The 17,858-nt window shown below is 39.9% G+C and overlaps 2 protein-coding genes and 1 long non-coding RNA gene across 5 annotated transcripts in view; 1 reads left to right on the top strand and 2 right to left on the bottom strand.

The window, feature by feature from the left end:
- stau1 (staufen double-stranded RNA binding protein 1) lies at positions 1 to 10,106 on the bottom strand. 2 transcript variants are annotated; one of them, XM_077574060.1, is made up of 15 exons: positions 9,905 to 10,106; positions 8,418 to 8,688; positions 7,753 to 7,874; positions 7,502 to 7,658; positions 7,268 to 7,418; positions 5,901 to 6,072; positions 5,740 to 5,835; positions 5,442 to 5,654; positions 3,757 to 3,900; positions 2,272 to 2,418; positions 2,107 to 2,182; positions 1,716 to 2,029; positions 1,515 to 1,637; positions 793 to 872; positions 1 to 717 (listed from the first exon to the last, which is right to left on the bottom strand). In XM_077574060.1, the coding sequence occupies exons 2-15, from the start codon at positions 8,614 to 8,616 to the stop codon at positions 612 to 614; spliced, it is 2,100 nt and encodes a 699-aa protein (XP_077430186.1). In that variant the 5' UTR covers positions 8,617 to 8,688; positions 9,905 to 10,106; the 3' UTR covers positions 1 to 611. The 2 variants fall into 2 exon arrangements, with proteins under 2 accessions (XP_077430186.1, XP_077430187.1); XM_077574061.1 differs by having other exon boundaries at positions 1 to 699; positions 9,905 to 10,105.
- LOC144056915 (uncharacterized) lies at positions 9,485 to 10,343 on the top strand. Its single transcript, XR_013295138.1, has 2 exons — positions 9,485 to 9,674; positions 9,742 to 10,343. It is a non-coding gene; the product is annotated as an uncharacterized LOC144056915 (long non-coding RNA).
- pbrm1l (polybromo 1, like) overlaps positions 10,341 to 17,858 on the bottom strand; it is a 20,360-nt gene continuing 12,842 nt past the window's right edge. The window contains exons 22-30 of one of the 2 annotated variants that reach the window (XM_077574059.1): positions 17,697 to 17,854; positions 16,387 to 16,570; positions 16,094 to 16,301; positions 15,316 to 15,514; positions 15,170 to 15,241; positions 13,389 to 13,553; positions 13,098 to 13,162; positions 11,701 to 11,887; positions 10,341 to 11,399 (exon numbers count right to left, since the gene is read on the bottom strand). In XM_077574059.1, the coding sequence (XP_077430185.1) occupies positions 11,236 to 11,399; positions 11,701 to 11,887; positions 13,098 to 13,162; positions 13,389 to 13,553; positions 15,170 to 15,241; positions 15,316 to 15,514; positions 16,094 to 16,301; positions 16,387 to 16,570; positions 17,697 to 17,854 (1,402 nt within the window). In that variant the 3' untranslated portion in view covers positions 10,341 to 11,235. Of the gene's footprint in view, positions 11,400 to 11,700; positions 11,888 to 13,097; positions 13,163 to 13,388; positions 13,554 to 15,085; positions 15,242 to 15,315; positions 15,515 to 16,093; positions 16,302 to 16,386; positions 16,571 to 17,696; positions 17,855 to 17,858 lie in introns of both variants that reach the window. The other variant, XM_077574058.1, reaches the window with a different exon arrangement.

The raw sequence follows: 17,858 nt of genomic DNA on the forward strand, positions 1-17,858 counted from the left end.
TTTGTTTTGTGCACATGAGCACGCAGGTTTATTTCCATAAGGAGCAGAAAGAGACCGGAGGCCGACAAAGTAGGGAACAGGAGTTAAGACTGCCTTGCCACACACAGTGGAAACAACATCACGTTACATCACACGCTACATTGACAGTAACACGCTCTTTCTTCCTGGCCCTGGCATGATCAATGTCGGTAACACGTCACTTGTGGGTTTTGAAAGCACTGGAGAAACATTTGACAGCTGCATCCTAGACAAAGATGAAACAAACAAAAAAACACAAATGGGACTTCTTCTTTTGTTTATGATAACCTAAAGGCAGTAATAAAACATGATACTTAAAATCAAGAATTAACAGGACACAATTCACAGTTTCCAAGTGAAGCCCCAAATCACTGGCTAGGATGCAGCTACTTCCACGAGTGAGCAAAAAAAAAATATATTTTTTTTTTTACAATTAAACAACATCAAGGAGAGCAAAACCAAAATGTTCACTTCAATCTTGTTTAACTGTGAACACGGTGTACCGGTGATTACGCCCAAAAATGTCCTGCCGTGATTGGAACACAGTGTCTTCACAAGTTTTTTTTTTTTAGTGCTTTGACAGTCAAGATGGTCTAAACGTTGGCGTCCAGGGGCGGGGCCAGTGTGCTTGAGTTAGCCGGTTTGGGGTGCAGCTCGCCTTCAACCTCCTGTGTGCCACATCTGTTGGAACCCGGCCCACTTAATGAGAACGATGCTTGTGGTTTACATGAACGTGTTTAAAAGCTGACTTCACGCTATAAAGTGAGGACTTACCCAGGGGCTGCTCCGTTTCCTGTTCGCTCGTTTAACAGCTGCTCGTACTCGGACAGCAATTTCAATATATTAAGTGCAGCCTGTAAAAGGTGAAGAAGAGTCATTTATATCTGTTTCCAGCAGCTTATTTACAGTTGACCAGATAACACGGCAAATACAAGCATTTTAGCTAGTTGTATCAAACTAAGTTAGGAGTTTAATCAAAATGTAGACAGACTCAAAAAACGTGACGAACATATTTTGCGAGACTTTACGATAAATGGAACCGCAGGCTAACCTAATAGCAGTTTTTTTAACGGCTATTTGGGAGTTATCCCAGGGTTAGCGTGTGGGTAAATAGTTAGCCCACGCGCTAACCGTTAGCTTGTGAATTAGCAGCTATTTGGGAGTTAGCGGGGGTTAGCCCGCGAGCTAACGGTTAGCCCGCGAGCTAACATTTAGCCCGTGAATTAGTGGCTATTTGGGAGATGGCATTATAGTTGGTGCAAAAGCTGAGGGCAAACAAAAAAAAACTTTAACATGTTGCAAATCACAAAACCTGTTTAATAAACATGTGCTTAAAGGCATTTAAGCAGTCACGTGCTGGAGTTTTTATTATTATTAAAAATGGTGAAACTCGGATTTGTAAGTCAACCAGCATCGCAAAATGGCCTGTGTTGAACTTTCTTCCTGTACAAGCCCTCGCAGGAAACACAACTGAGACGATGTTTGGATTGTCCTACCATATCATGACAGGATTCGACATCTTTTCCCATTCCATGGCTGATGAGCGGCGGCTGGGCGGAGCAGTTTATCAGCGATACAAACTCATTCTTATTGTTTTTCGGGAAATCTTTGTATTCCACCTGCAAGCAAAATAAGAAAGTGCTTTCTGTTCGGTGCGCAACGCCGAGCTGATTGAAGACGCCGAAGAGGACGACTACCTGCAGGCCCTGCACAGACGCGAGGTAAGCAAGCTGTTCCGAGGGCCTGGTGAGGGGCCCGTGGGGCGTCTGGATATTTTTGTTCTTGAGGATGGCCTCGGCCGTGTGGGACGTGCCCGAGTACAGCAGCTCGTTGGCAATTACGGCCGTGACGGTGGCCTTGCCCGGGTTCGGTGTTGCTCGCACGTAATCCTTGCCCTGGGGTCCTTGGCAGGCCCCGACCGCTTGAGCCAACTCGGGCACCATGGGCAGGATGCCCGCGGGAAGCTGCTGGTGACTCAAGTAAGGCAGGCGGAACTCCTCCTCCTTGGACCCTGGAAAATATCGTGGGTGGATGTGACGAAAACAAAGAGAGAGTCAAAATGTGGACATTCCAAGCACTTGCACTCACCCAGTTGCACCTCCTCCATTGAGCCGGGCTCAAAAAATGTCACCTTGCGTCCATCGCCGGGCTTCTTCACAGGGGTCTGAAGATTCCACAAACGACGGACATTTAAGATTAAACATACAAACAGGGTCATGCTTTTCTATTACCTAAAACGGTCAAACAAAATACCCTCTCTTCAGTTTTAAGTGCCGGTTTAGAGGGCAGAGGCTGAGGCACTTTGTATCCGAGTATCTCCAACATCTTCTCTGCCGCGTTCTTCTTGGCCACTTTTTTGCTCGGCCCCATGCCCTCCGCAGACTGGCCGCGCACTCTCACCTGGGACAAAAGCATGCAGGGTGAAGCACGTATTAGAGGCTAATATGCATGGAGCACATTCAAAACTTCCAAAAAGAGATGTCAAAATTAATTGATACATTTTCAAGTTATCGATTATCATATTAGCCAACAATTATTTTAACTCATTCACTCCCAGCCATTTTAACAGACAGAAGCCACTTCGCTCCCGGCTGTTTTACTGGATTTTGACTGATGTCCGCAGAATATTCTGTTCTAGCACTATAAAAACATGGAACAAACCAAAAGAAAGATTAGTCTCTTCCTTTTTTCAGGGAAAAAAAAGTATATTTGTATGTGTTTCCATTTTAACATTAGAATATAGCCAAGTTTCATCATTATTCACAAACCTGTTGAAAACACTGGCAAAAAGTATGGAGGGCCAAAACTGCCAAAATTTAAAATAAATGAATAAAGTGAAAATAAAAACGGATATAAAAATTACAATAAAAAAAATACAAATGGAAATATATATCCCTAAATAAATAAATAAAAGTAAAAAATACAAAAGTAAAAAACAAGATTCAAAAAATACAAATAAATATAAAAATGATTGATCTCTTATACTCTGCTGCCACCTGCTGGCCGTTTTTTGTAACGACTACCATTGCTTTAAGCGACCTCTTCAGGTCAGAATCTGTATCAAAGCCTTCTGTATGCTCTCGCATAAAAAAACACATTACAAATGTCTAAATACGTTTTGGGGAGTGAAGGGCAAAGTAGTTAAAAACGTATTTAGATGTTTTTGGGTTTGAATGAGTTAATAATGGAGTAATTGTTTGGAGACATTTTTTTATTTAAAATTGTCCAAATCCTCTGATTTCAGCATATCAACATTAGTTGTTCACCGATTTCTGTAGTTCTTCTTGAAAGAAGACCGATTATCTTCTGTGTTTAATCAAAATAAGACATTTGCAAACATCCTTTTTTACTTTGGAAAACAATGACCAAACAAACCGGTAACGCAAACATCTATCCCCCCCACCCCCTACTTTTTTTTTTTTTTTTTTTTAAATCACTATACGAATATGAAGTACGAAATAACCACCAATCACTGGTTAATAAACAGTAATCTGGGAGGAAAATGCGTTTATAACACACCTTAATGCAAATTTAAAATGAATCCAATCAGTCGATTAATCGAATGAATAATCGGTAGATTAAATCGATTCAAAAAAATATTTGATAGTGACACCACTACTTCCAAGACAAGCTTGTGCCGGGGAGAGCCTTGCCCCACGGAAAACACAACGAAAACCAAGTGCAGTGTGAAAAGGCCTCGTGCTGGCCGATTGACGAGCGCTCGTGCCACGGACTCACTTGCATGACGAACTCCCGACGCCGCGGCAGCCCTCTCTCCGTCACCATGCTGTATTCCGGCTCCTTCTCCTTCTTGGCCTGCTGGATCTGAGCCAGACGGCTGATGGGATTCATTCCCTGACCGTATTCCGGGCTGGTCTGCAGCTGTGGGGGGGTCATTTGTCATTTCAGGACAGAAGAAGCTTTCTGGATTCAAGGTGAATCGTCTTCAATAACAAAGATAAGTCCAGTTGCCTCAATTCAGCCTTTGAGGGTCAGATTTTTTTCCTTCATATTTATTCATCTTGTTTTCAGTGTAAATATTGCATAAGAACACAAACTGAGTCTCATCAAGAATCAGTATGCTCTAGTTACTTTATTCTGTTACATTTGGCTTGTGCACTTGAATGCGAGGACATTTAGCCTGGAGGCGTGTGTGCCTCTGCCCTTTCCATTTCTTTTGCTTGTTTAAAACAATGACGCAAATACAATAACTGTCGAAAAGCAAGCGTTTTTGGGGGGGCTATCTGAAATGTAAAAAACAAATAAAAAATAGGGCTGGGTGTCCATTCTAATTTCCTCAATTGATTCACAAGAGTTCAGTTCGATTCAATTTTTTTCTGATTCAATTCACTTCAATCCGATATTGATTAATTATGGCACAAAGTCAAGTACATGATTAAAAACTCCACAAATATTAAATTTCAAAGTAAATTTTGAAGAGGCTGTATCTGGTCAAATGATTTAATAACACGTGTTATTTCGCGCCATTTTCACTGAAGCAATCCCCTTTGCTCCGGCTGTTTTACTGGATTTTGACTGGTTTTGCGAGGTCCACAGAATATTGTGTTCGATTACTATAAAAACAAGGAACCTACCAAACGAAAGATTAGAGTCTCTTCTTTCATCAGGAAAAAAAAGTATATTTATATCTGTTTCCGTTTTGCAGCAATTAGAATTAGAATATAGCTAATTTTAATCATGATTCACAAATCTGCTTAGAATTGTGAGTAAATCGGCTTGTTTGCAACATGGCCCTGGTTGATCTCTTCTACTCTGTTTCCACCTGCTGGCCGTTTTTGTAATAACTACCATTGCGTCAACCGTTTTGTGCAGTTGAGAGGCTGCATTAAAGCCTTCTGTATGCTCTAGCATAAAAACAAAAAAACGTATAAATAGGTCTTTGGGACACTTAAAACGTTTACAATGGAACATATTTATACGTTTTTGGGAGCAAATGAGTTAAGTGTTACACAAACATTGACAAGAATGAGATGAAAATATTTTACATTAATTCAATCATTGTAAATATAAATCAAAATGATTCTGAATGATCTTAGAAGTGGAATAAATGTAAGAAAATACTTTTAAATTCATTTGAAGTGTAAATGTCAAGAAAACAGCAAGATACACAAAAAAATTGGCCTTTAAAATTCAATTTTTCAAAGAATTTATGGGAAGAAGAGATATATAAAATAATCGATAGAGCTTGAAAAGGAAAATCGATTCGATAGGTTATTCAATTTTTTTAAACCCCTATCAATGTTAACAATTGATTATTAAATTGCCCATTTCGTCAACCCAGGACATTTGTCACATTTAGGCCACGCATCTTAGACAATTTCTTTCACAAATCACATCCAATTTTAATTTTCCAAATGTCCTTTCCTTTTCAAACTCTCTCACGTGCAACATTTTCTGAGTACCTTAATAATGGATTTGGTTTTCTTCTTGATGCGGGGCAGCATCTTCTCCACGCTGGGTATGTGAGGTAACCTCTTCAAGTCCCCGAGCACGGCGGCAGCTGCCAACTTCTTTGCGATCTTTTTACTCTTCCCCTCGCCCTCTCCGGTGAACTCGCCCACCGCAACGCGCACTACAAAGCTCTTGATGTGCGGCGGGCCTTCTTCTTTTAACACCTGGATGACACAATTGACGCCGACATGTTGGGAAGCGCCCCGCCGACGTGTTGCTAATGAGCCTCCAATTAAAAGTAGGCGATACCTCAAAATTGACCGGTAGATTGCGCTTCAGTGCGATCTCAAACACTTGACTGATTTCTGACTTGTTGAGGTTCTCTTCTTCGGGCTCTTCGTTCACCTGGGGGGGAAGCAATGAATGCAGATCGAGTTGGTCAACAGGAATGCTGAGCGCACGCCTCTCACCTCGGGCATTTGCTGCAATATGGGCTCCTTCTGCAGCACTCGCAGGGCCTTCGTGGCTGCGTCTTGCTTGGCGAGCTGCCACGTGCGCCCCTTCCCGAGAAACTGCTGGCCTCCGATGGATAGTTCCATGTGGTAGATCATTGGTCCCATGGGGGCAAATGGGTAGTAGTAACTGCACACACAATTAACTCATTCACTCCCAGCCATTTTCGCTGAAGTAATCCCCTTCGCTCCCGGCTGTTTGACTGGATTTTGACTGATTTTGCAAGGCCCACTGAACATTGTGGTCTATTGCTAGACATGGAATCTACCAAAAGAAAGATTAGAGTCTCTTCTTTCATCAGGAAAAAAAAAGTACATTTGTATCTGTTTCCGTTTTGCAGCAATTAGCATTAGAATACAGTATAGCTAAGTTTCGTCGATATTCACATTCCTGGTGAAAAAAAACACTGACAAAAAGTATGGAGAGCCAAAACTGCCAAAATTTAAAATAAATAAAAGTGAAAATAAAAAAGGATATAAAAATTATAATTCAACAATTTTATAAAAATAAATAAATACAAATGGAAATATATATCCCTAAATGAATAAATAAAAGGTAAAAAAATAAAAATAAACAGATTCAAAAAATACAAATAAATATTGAAATAAATACAAAAATAAATATATAAATAGAATTAAATATCAATCAATCAATCAATAAAAACGCAACGGCGGAGCCCAACCCAAGCCACTCTTAGGACCGCCCCCTCATTGGAATAACATTTGGACCTCACAGAGCGTCTGCAGCTTGAAATAAATAAATGCGAGAGTAGAGCGTTTTTATTTATTGATTGATATTTCATTGTATTGATACATTTATTTATATATATATATATATATATATATATATATATATATATATATATATATATATATATATATATTTTATTTCCATTTATATTAATTAATTAATTATTTTTTTAATTATACTTTATATCCGTTTTTATTTTTACTTTATTTATTTATTTAGTAATTTATTTATTTTTCATTTTGGCGTTTTTGGTTCTCCATAAAAATAAAAATAAAAGAGTTTGTTGCAACATTGCCCTGGCTAATCTCTTATACTCTGCTGCCACCTGCTGGCCATTTTTATTTTTTTTATTTTTTTTTAATAACCACCATCTTTTAAAGCCACATCTTAATGTCAGAAGCTGCATCAAAGCCTTCTGTATGCTCTCGCTTATGAAACATAAAAATATGTAAACACGTTTTGGGGAGGGAAGGACAACGTATTTAAAAATGTTTTTGGGATTGAAATGAGTTTAAAAAAAAAATAGACAGATTATCGAAACAGAAAAAGTGGGCAATACATGGGCCAAACTTACTGTTGCATAGAGCGGTGATAGGGCGCCGCGACACGGACACCATAACTCATGTTTGTTGGTCTCATCGGGAATTGGTCGACGGGTTTGTATATGGGCTTTTTACTAAGTCTTGAGCATAATGCGTTCAACTCCATGATTTGAATCATACCATCTGTCAGGAGGAAGCACACGTCAAAGCAACCAATCCTGACAAAATGTGATTTCTTGGTCACGGGAGCAGTGTGATGCACCCACCCGAATGCCTCCCTGTGTGGCGGGGCGTCCTGATGGTGGGCTTTGGAAGTAGCGTCTCAGCCAGGGCAGACGTAGCAGCGGAATGCTGGGCCTTCTTGATGCTGGTCCCGTCAGCATCCCAGTGCTGATCTCCCAGTGTGAGCCGCACTGAGAAAATCTGATTGGGAAGAAACATTGCAAGGCTCTCCATTTATGAAATAATAACGAAGAAATGAAGGCAGTTTGCGGGTGAAAGATTTTCCCAAACATACTTTGGAGTGAGCCGGTCCTTGCTCGCTCAGTAGCTTATACTCGGGTTGGAGCTTGTTGAAACGGGCTAACTCATTCACCAAACACATGGGGGTCTTCTCTTTAGGGTTTGCCATGTTAGATACTGGAAGAACAAAAAAACAACGGTTGACGAAATGTGACAGATGTTGGACTAAAACAGAGTCAATTTTAAAAGGCCATTAAGATGACATCTCGGAAACGTTATGTTTTTTTTTTGTGTTTTATTTTTGTTTGGGATGATTCACTCCAAAAGTGAGGATCAGCCCCAATTAGCTATAACTATGCTTGGAAATATTTTCTGTTGCGCGACAACAGATATCATCATCGGCTATAAAATTGTTGTAAGTACACCTCTGCATTATAAAAAATAAATATATAAATCAACTTAAAAATAAAAAATCATTTTATATTTTTAGTCTGTCACAGAAAAGATTTGAAGTGCATCACTTTGCCTGAGAGCGCTACTGCCACCTACTGTAGTCAATGTGCACTTTATTCTTGAAAGGCAAAAAAAAAAAGAGCATGTTCCCCAGATCTTACGTCCCAGTACTCCTAATTGTAATATTTTAAAATCAGCCAATCAATATCGCGTTGTATTTCATAAATCAATTCAAACGGATTTCTGAGCATAAATTAACCAACGAACCCGTGATGGTCGTGTAGGGAGTGGCCGAGCCCGCAGGGAGAGCGGAACTCCTGACGGGCTGGCCGGCGCTCTCCGACGCCAACGTGCTGGCCGCACAGGGGATGCTGAAGCCTGGTTGAGGCTGAGGCTGCCCGAGTTGCAGCGGGGCGGGGGCAGCGGCCATGGGACTGGTCGGACACTGGAACTGGAGCTGGGACATGCTTGCTGCTCTGGGTTTGTCACGAGGGGGGGCTTTGAGAAGAAACTTTTCAGTGTAGCAATGATAGGGGAACTGTTGATAGAAAAGAGGATCGATTAGCACTGTGAGGAAACGAGAACATTTTTTTTTAAAAAGGAATACAACCTTAACATTTTGTGGACTTGTGATGAAAGCCCTCAAAAATGTGAACATGTTTTACAACCCTAGGTTGTATTATCAATTTGAACTAATTCAGGTTTGTCAGGAGTAGTGACTTCAGTACCATCTTGCAGCCTGACAAGAAACAAAGGAATGTTTTTGCTAACGCACACTTTGAATTTCCTCCTTTAGAAACAACCAGGTGATTGAGGACGCCGCTTGCCCGGAGCGTCACGACCGCCCTGTTCAAAGATGCTGTTGTCGTTTCTGACTCCTCTTCTTAGTGAAAGGCTATATGGGATTTAGACGATTTGACCTTCATTGTGGCCCATGACATCAAATGATGACGTCATCGATATAGCTCCTCATTAACACTTTTTTTTTAAAGCAATGCTTCATTTATTGAAATAAACAAATACAAATAAAATGTAAGATTAATGTTGACGGTCACGCATATCCTTTAATAAAATAATTATTTTATAAATATTTATATATATATAATTGTCATTTGCACATTACATAGATCATATCATACCCACTCACGCACTCTGAAGGGATTTCCCTCCAACAAAGACCTCATTCTTTTTCTCACCAGAGGTGCACAAATAGGCGGAGTTCAGTCTAATTTGTTTTCAGAAACACTCCATTAACTCTACACTACAAACCCTTCATGGGTGTCAGAAGAAGAAAACCGTAGACTTCCGCTATTTTTAATCAATTAAGTGGGAGGGACGGCGAACAAGCCAGAAAGCCTTCAAACGCGGTAGAAATTAATTGCATATACTCATCATTGCACACGCATGCCCATTCTACATGACAATAGCTTTAATATCGAGTTTGTGTTGAAATTAGGCCGTCGTGAGAGTCGTGCTGTGCAGACAAGACCACGTCCGAGATTCCTAGCGTCCTTGCTAACGCAGGTAATCTCTTCAGACCTTTTGTGAAATATTGAACACATTATAAAGCGCGTCAATTGTGTCAACGCAGAGACGAACCACCAACCGAAAAGCTAAAGGAGCTGACAGTGTCCCCCCCCCCACACAGGTAAGAGAGAGTATTCTCCTTTTTCTCCCCCACTGAAGACCAGCCGACGAAAGTGATAGCTTTGCTACGTTAGCCTCGACCAAGTCTGCACAATACAAAGCCTCACCTTTGCGTTCTCCTCTCAGGTTTGAAGCTGCTCAATGGGACACACTGGTTTGGTGACGTCTGGGTTACTAAATGGCCTCGTTCAAGGGCTCATTTATGCATTTTTTTTAATCAAAACGTGGGCGGTGGAGAAGTGGACATGGGGGAGACAGGGCAAACACTAAAGAGAATGGCTGGACGTTAAGTCGGGCTTCAGGAAGTGACGTCACGGCAAGAGGAAATGTTTCCAAAATAAAGCACCCAGCGGGGCGACATACCACATCATCATGGTGTTGGGAGTCTACTTGACCAACTGCAGTGTTTATTTGGGGTACGGTGTTTACGGATATTTTATACAAATACACTTTCTGTTAATTTTGCCTTATTTCATGTATTAGTTTTCCCATGAGTTGATACTGTATTTTTTTATACAATATTATAATCAATTATCAACCCCCCAATCTAAATGTATTTTTATTTTCCTTTAGGGATTATTCCACATGTTCACTTTAAACTCCAGTCAGTTTTACAAATACCATCTACTGACAAACATGACGCAATTCAGTGTTCAAAAAGTTCAGTTTTTCTGGGTGCAGCTCAAATTTTCTTTTAAAATCCACTGTCAATGCCACACCTGCTATGGAAACAAAACATGGAGCGTTTTTCCCCAATCCAAACTATTTTCAGTTTAATGTTGGATCATATCACACATTTTGTTTCAGAACAGTACGCAGTTTTGCTTTAAACTTCAGTCAGCTTTACAGATGCAATGTCTGCTGTGAAAATAACTACGATACAGACACATGCCCCCCCCCCACCCCCACTCCAAATTATCCTAAATGTTGATTTAGCACTTTTGCTCTGCAATATTCAACACTGAACATTTCAACACTTTCACTTTGAACTTCATTGCCTGAAAACAACACAAGGGGGTGGAAGATGCCAAAGAAACATGATAGCACCTATTATGGAACCACCTGTTACTTCTTGTTATAAGGGGAGGAGTCTATTTAAGATGCCATGATTTATTCAAATGGTGCAAAGCATCTATTTGAGTAAATATGGTACATTTATGTTCAATTTACCATCATAGCGACTTCGGATTCTCATTAAATAGTATTCATAAGTTTATTTTAACAGTACGAATAAGCCAAAACAAGTTTTGCAGCAAAATTAATCAGCAGAGTAAAAAAAGGAAAGAAAAAGCATAACTATTTACCTCAGCATAGTTACTAATAAATATAAAATTGGTTAGGAATTGCTATAAAATATTGCTTCTAGGGTCTACAGTTCCTCTCCAAGTTTGAAAGTCAGGCCCATCCATGAGAGATGTGGTTACAAGTGTACACGTCGTCACACATTGTACGCCTGACAGATGTTTAGCGAGTCCCTTAGCATCAGGTCACGCAGGCGCCACAGCGCGTCCGCCATGGTGGAGTGGGCTCCTTTGCTCTTCAGCCAGTGCGCCGGCAGCCGACTCTCTTGCTCTTTGGTCATGTGAGCGTCTCGCCTTTGAGCTGTTGTGGAGACGAGTTTTTGGATTCAAGTTATTAAGGCAGGGTTTCCATTGCGTAATTCAAGACAAACAATTGGGATGTGGATCAAAATCAGATGCGTATCAGATATCTGCAATTGCAGTGTAAACGCACAGATTTGATCTACCACATCAATGCGAGATTTTATATAGAACACTTTAAGCTTGTTAAAATATTTAAATGTATCAAAACAGCCAGCATTGAAAAGTACATAGAAATAAATAGACAGTCAAAATAACTGAAAGCAAGCCGTCATAGGGGTAAAAGCAGCCTACTTTCGAACCTTTCAGCGTCTGGTCCCACTTGCTGACTGTGCTGGAGTCTGAATTCAAGCCCTCGATATACTTCAGGTAGGCCTCCGAGTGCAGCACCCTCTGAGTCTTCGGCGGTGGCGCTACAAACATGGGCGGAGTCTGGCCCTGTCCTGGGTAGGGCGGGGGTGCATGCGGTCCTGGGCTGAACATCCCTGACTGACATGGAAAGATTTGTTGTTTTCTACTAACAATTCAATCAAAATACAATTGAAACAAAGTTGTTTCTACATTATTAACTCATTCACTTCCAGCCATTTTCACTGAAGCAACCCCCTTCACTCCCGGCTGTTTTCCTGGATTTTGACTGATTTTGCAAGGCCCACAGAAAATTGTGTTCTATTGCTACAACGACATGATGGAATCTACCAAAAGAAAGATTCTCTTCTTTCATCAGGAAAAGAAAGTATCTGTTTTGCAGTAATCAGCATTAGAATAAAATTAAGTTTCATCATTATCAAATCTATTTAAAATTGTGAGTAATTGAGTCTTTTTTCAACGTGGCCCTGGTTGATATCTTTTGCTCTGCTACCACCCGTTGGCCGTTTGTGTTCTTTGCAGTTGAGAGGCTGCACCAAAGCCTTCTGTATGCTAGCATAAAAAATAAAAAAAAATCATTAAAACGTATAAATACGTTTTTGGGACACTTAAAACATTAAAAATAGAACATATTTTTACGTTTTGGGGAGCAAATGAGTTGGTACAAGTCTATGAGTGTGGATATTGTAATGATAGACCGATATGTTTTATTTCAAGGCCAATACAGATTATTAGTAGTCAAGGAGGCCGATATTCATTTGCAGTAAGAGAGAAAATATTTAAAAAAACAAAACAAAAAACACGTATTCTTTTATAACTATATTGACAATTTTTTTTAATTTTTCTTTATTGTAACAAAAATTGGTTCCAGGCTCATTAGCATGTGTTAAGCTAAAGCTAAGCAAGTGAATAGGTCTCTTAAGTTTTCTACTGTAAATAAAGTTTTCTAAAATGTCAACATATTTTGTGAATGACAAGCTCCCTGCATCGCGACAAATGTATGCAAATGTAGCTAAATTGGGGTTTTCGTTAAGAGTTTGTGAATATGTTCCAAATGTGTTTACTGTCTGTGAACATCTTACAGTTCCTGATGAAACCCCCAAATTCGCTACGTTCGCAAGCATTCACTGCTCAGTGCAATATCAGCTTTATCGGCTGATGCCGATATTTGTCAAAATGCCAAATATCGGCCTATCCCTAGTATATGCAGCTGCGACAACTTTATTTCGCTCACGGGATAAAAAAAAATATATCGACCACTAAACCACCCACAGTTGCATAAATGCGAACATGAGGAAAAGTTTAAGACGGGCAATTGTTTGTAGCTCACCTGCTGCATGTAACCTCCTGGAGAAGAACTTCCCGACATGCCGTTCACAGCAGCACCCATAATGCCTATTGAAAAGGAATCATCACTCTTTGTCCAACAACTACAGCGACACCAGCAACTTCTAACCCCCCCCCCCCAAAAAAAAGCAGATGTACTGTATCGTGACTTCAGCTGAATGTTAGTAGTTGAGTATCAGTGTTATCACATGCGTCAGTCGTGTCAATGTCAACCCTGACTACTCGAGCGCCACCCCGTCACATGGATCAGACGGCGACCCCAGTAAACCCTTACCATGATGAAGCATGCCCGGGAACCCGGGCATACCACCTTGTTGGAGATGGTGAGGAGGCAGGTGGGGCCCCCCTGCATGGTAAGGTGACATTGGGGCCACACTCAACAAACCCTCATGGGGGCCCTGCATGGGCATGTAAGGTGGCCCGTAAGCTCCCATCATGCCTTGGGGTGGGGAAGAGGGCGAGGAGAAGATGACAACATATTCATGCATAAGTGACATGCAACTGACTGTGATATGACATGCACTATTGTTGCACACACTTGGCCCCTTTCACACAAAGGCCTCATCAACGCATCTCCATAGCTCTAAACCAGAGCATGGCCAGGCAAACTATTCAGATCATGAAATGTGGTGTTTAGAACTAATGTCAAAACAAAGTGCAAACCATTAGCATTTAATGGAGAGGTAACAGAAAACAGTGGTCATTTTCATTGACGTTAGCCTCTGCTTGGCAAAACTAATTGACGTATGATATTACTAAATTAATTGTATTTAGAGGTGTCCCGAGGTCTGATATCAGCTAAAATTACAGTATCAGATTATATCGGTCTACATACAAAATCTCAGATATTAGCTATAAAACAACACCAAGCCCATTTACAGCACAAATACTACCTTGGCTATTAAGAGATAGACCAATATTTTTTTTCAGGGCCGATACCGATGCCGATTATTAGTAGTCAACGAGGCCGATAACCAATATTTGGAGCCGATATTAATTTTCAGTAAAAAAGGGGGCGAAAAGATATTGGCATCAAAAAAATAAAAAAATACAAATGTCAATCTTGACTTAGTTGTATATGTTTTTTTTCTTCTTGGACAATAGACATTATTTAAAATTTCTAACAAAATGTTCAGAGAGCTCCCAAGGTCTTAAAAAGTTAAATGGAAACTTAAAACATGTACCGTAAAAATACTATAGGTCTAGTTTTCTACAGTAATTTTTTTTTTCCAAAATAAAAAATACGTTCACATTTCTTTGTTTTAATGTGGAATAAAAACAAATGGTTCAGATGGGTCCCAGGGTCAGCAGCATCTCTTATAAAGTTAACTGAACATTTTAATAATTCCCTGAGAGTAAAATGGTTTTAGATTGACCTTTTAATCGGCCATTAGATTAAAAATAATAATAATAAAAAAAAAGAAAATAACGATACCAATATTTGTCAAAATGCCCAATATCGCGGCAATAATCAGCCAGGCCAATTATCCTTGACAAGCTCTTTATCAAATAGGAAATCATCATAACCAGCGATCATGTGACAAATTGAAGGACTACGGGGTCAAGTTGTAAAAACTATTCACCGATATACTGTATATCCGAATATCACCTTTGTGATATTAACTGTAGGGATGAGCGAGTATTGATACCAGGTGTGTTGGTATCAGCAACACATTTAAATAAATACTTATCATGGGCCTCCTACTGAAAAATACCAGGCCGTGTGTGTGAAAGGCACCGGAGTAATAAATGAGTGTTAGCAGGCAAAACAAGAATGGAAGATTTACAGTTAAAATGGTTATTCATGCAATGTCATGATCATGCAGTTTTAAAGTTGAAAAGCATAAAACTCAAGGTAAAAAAAACAAAAAAAAAGCCGTTTTTTAACGGTTAAAAAGTTTGAAATAGTCCTGCCTCATTTCCTTGCTGCCATGTAGTCAAACACCCGTGCTTGTGTCTGAGAGGGGTTACCTGACATAGGTGTCATGGTCTGGTTTATCATGCCCATAGTGCTAGGCGAAGGCACGACCCCCATCAGTGACCCTACGGGGGTACCTGATCTTGGGGACGCTTGCTTCAGGGCTGGCCTGTCCCGTTCCTGTTGCTCCACGATTTTGGCTGCCCGTTCTGCAACAAAAAAGGCAAAATGGTCGCCACAATTCTGGATCAGGATCTTAAAGCATTTCTTCTCCAGCTTCAACCTTCATAGTCTGCTTTCTTGACAGCTTCGAGGTTCCTCCACTCGGTGCCCACCAGACGACTCAGTTCGCCGAAAGAAAAGTCCGGGTGTCGAGCTTTGATGACTGCCCGCATCTCACTGCTGAACAGGATGTAGCCGCTCATGTTGATCTTCCTCTTGGCGCCTTCCTTCTTTGACAAGCCTTTAATCTTTGGTGTGGACTGGAATTTAAAAAAAAAAAAATGGGGTGAAGCAGTTTTATGTTTAAATTAGGGGTGTCATCATTAGTATGTAATAATAATGCATGTATTTGTGGAGGCTGAGGTCATGTTGTATTTTACAATTTTTAAAAGTTACTTCATGTTAGATAGCTCTTAGTAGGAAAAGAAAAATGCACTGAGTTGTCCACTTCGTCTTACAAATGCAACTATGCCATCTAGTGGCAGAAAAATGACCTCAAGACAAATCAATATCACACCCGTTTTTTTACATTACAGTACATATTTTTAATTTTAACTCAATTTTATGATTTTTTTTTAATTTAATTTTATTATTATGAAATTACTGTATCAATGACTAAATGATCCGGCCATATTTTCTATTAGTTTAACAAAAATACTTTTATGATTACAATATTTTATTGTACATTTAGAACAGATATCAACTTTGCGATTAATCGTGAGGTAACTATTGAAATCATGCGACTAATTCCGATTAACAATTTTAAATCGCTCGACAAGACCAAACCCTTGTTTATATCTCAATATGAGTAAAAATATTAGTGGTCTGTGAATGTATACCTGAGTAGGTGTGTAAGGCATGCCGTCCATGTCGCTGGTGAGAGAGGTTTGCATCTGAGGTATAGAAGGCGTTTCCATGCCCTCGTCGTCGTCATCCATGTCGTCCATGTCATCATCTCCATCCTCGACATCCGCTAGTTTCACCTCAAGCTCGTCTATCTTCTTATTCAAAAAGGGAGACGCTTCCTTCTGTGGAACTATTAATTTCCTGCGGATGACCGAAAAAGAAAAAGAAATTCAGCCTCGTACCGATTGTGCTTTGAATCACAAGTGCTTTGTACAAACGGGCTCACCTAAAATAATAGACCTCATCCTCCACCACTTTAGAAGAGTACGAGAAGCGCTTCATCCCCTTGAACTTTTTCACCAGTTTTTCAGACTCTATGTAGCGGCTCTCGCAAAGAAGATTATCCTCTTCGGCAATCTCGGTAGGTCTGCATGACAGGTAGTCTTTGAATGATGACACCATGCATTTGCCTGAGAGAGAGAAAAAACAAACAATGACGGTAACAACTTGTACGGGTGTTAGAAAAAAGTGATTCGGCAATATATCGCGATATTACAGCGCGCAATTCTCGAATCGATTCAATATGCGGCCGCATCGATTTTTAAACATCAACTTTTTATGGAAATACTCAACAAAACGTGTTACTTAGGGTTAGGATTCACACATTAAGCATGGAAGAATGTTATATTAATGGAACATTAAGCCTTAATATTTGATTTCAGCAACCTGAATTTTCAGATAAATAAATACATTTTCATACAAATCTTACAGTGTACATGTACAAGTTTACTGATTAGTATTTTCAGGGATGTGATTTGACCAAAGTGAAATTATCTGAAAATTTAGCCGGGGGTCTGGGGGCCGCTGGCACCCAGCTAGGTCCAGGGCAGTGCCCTGGTGGGGGGACAAGGGGGTAGCTCATGACCCGGAGCTCATGGGTTTTCCGTGTTTTTAAGTACTTTCAATGCACTCACATGACAAAGAAATAGACAAAACAACAGCATAAATTTTCAATGTATATTGAACTATCCCATATAAAATGGCAGTTTTAGTCAACTCAAAATCAGTCACATTCAAAAACATTGGACTGCCTTTGCTTTTAAAAACTATCACTGAGAATATCATCATATCTAACTAATGTGATTACTAAGTTAACACATAAATAATGTTGAAGAGTTCAAATTTCATGAACAAATAATTGTATCATGACCAAATGAAAAGTAACTCATATTAGAGCATACCACAAATGTCTTTGTTATAGCAGAAGATGTTATCTGTCGGAGTCATGTGCATACACAATGAACTACTAAAAAAAAAAAAAAAAAAAAAAAAAAAAAAAAAATCGGAATTTTTTTTTTTTGGGGGGGAGATAAAAAAAGCGGAATTCCGCGAATTAGCGGAAAAATCACATCCCTGTATTTTCTAAATTTGAGTAAAAAAAAAAAAAAATCGCAAAATCAATTTCTAGATTCGTATTGGGACTAATCGATATCGAATCGAATCGCCAGGTACTAGGCAATTCGCACCCCTATTAACAAGAGTGAAAATGGGCACGTGGCTGCTATACTGACTTTTGTAAGGAATAAAGCACAGTACCTGTGACACACGTGATGGGCAAGGTCTCCTCCAGGTGGCTGAGAAAGACCTCTCTCTTGTAAAACATCTTGGTGGGCTCGTGCGCCGTTTCTTCTGGGTGGATGAAGATGGGTCCAAAGAAGAAAGTGGTTCCATTCTGCACCCAAAGCTTCTCCAGCCTAC

The sequence above is a fragment of the Vanacampus margaritifer genome, chromosome 8 (genome assembly GCF_051991255.1).
Source record: "Vanacampus margaritifer isolate UIUO_Vmar chromosome 8, RoL_Vmar_1.0, whole genome shotgun sequence".
In the NCBI taxonomy this organism is placed as follows: domain Eukaryota; kingdom Metazoa; phylum Chordata; class Actinopteri; order Syngnathiformes; family Syngnathidae; genus Vanacampus; species Vanacampus margaritifer.

Coding starts and splice junctions, on each gene's coding strand:
- stau1 (XM_077574060.1), bottom strand. CDS start 8,616: ATGTCCCAGCTCCAGTTCCAGTGTCCGACCAGTCCCATGGCCGCTGCC. Junction 6,073..7,267: donor TATCACCGCTCTATGCAACA/GTAAGTTTGGCC, acceptor TTGTGTGTGCAG/TTACTACTACCCATTTGCCC. Junction 3,901..5,441: donor AAACCAAATCCATTATTAAG/GTACTCAGAAAA, acceptor ACCCCCCCACAG/CTGCAGACCAGCCCGGAATA.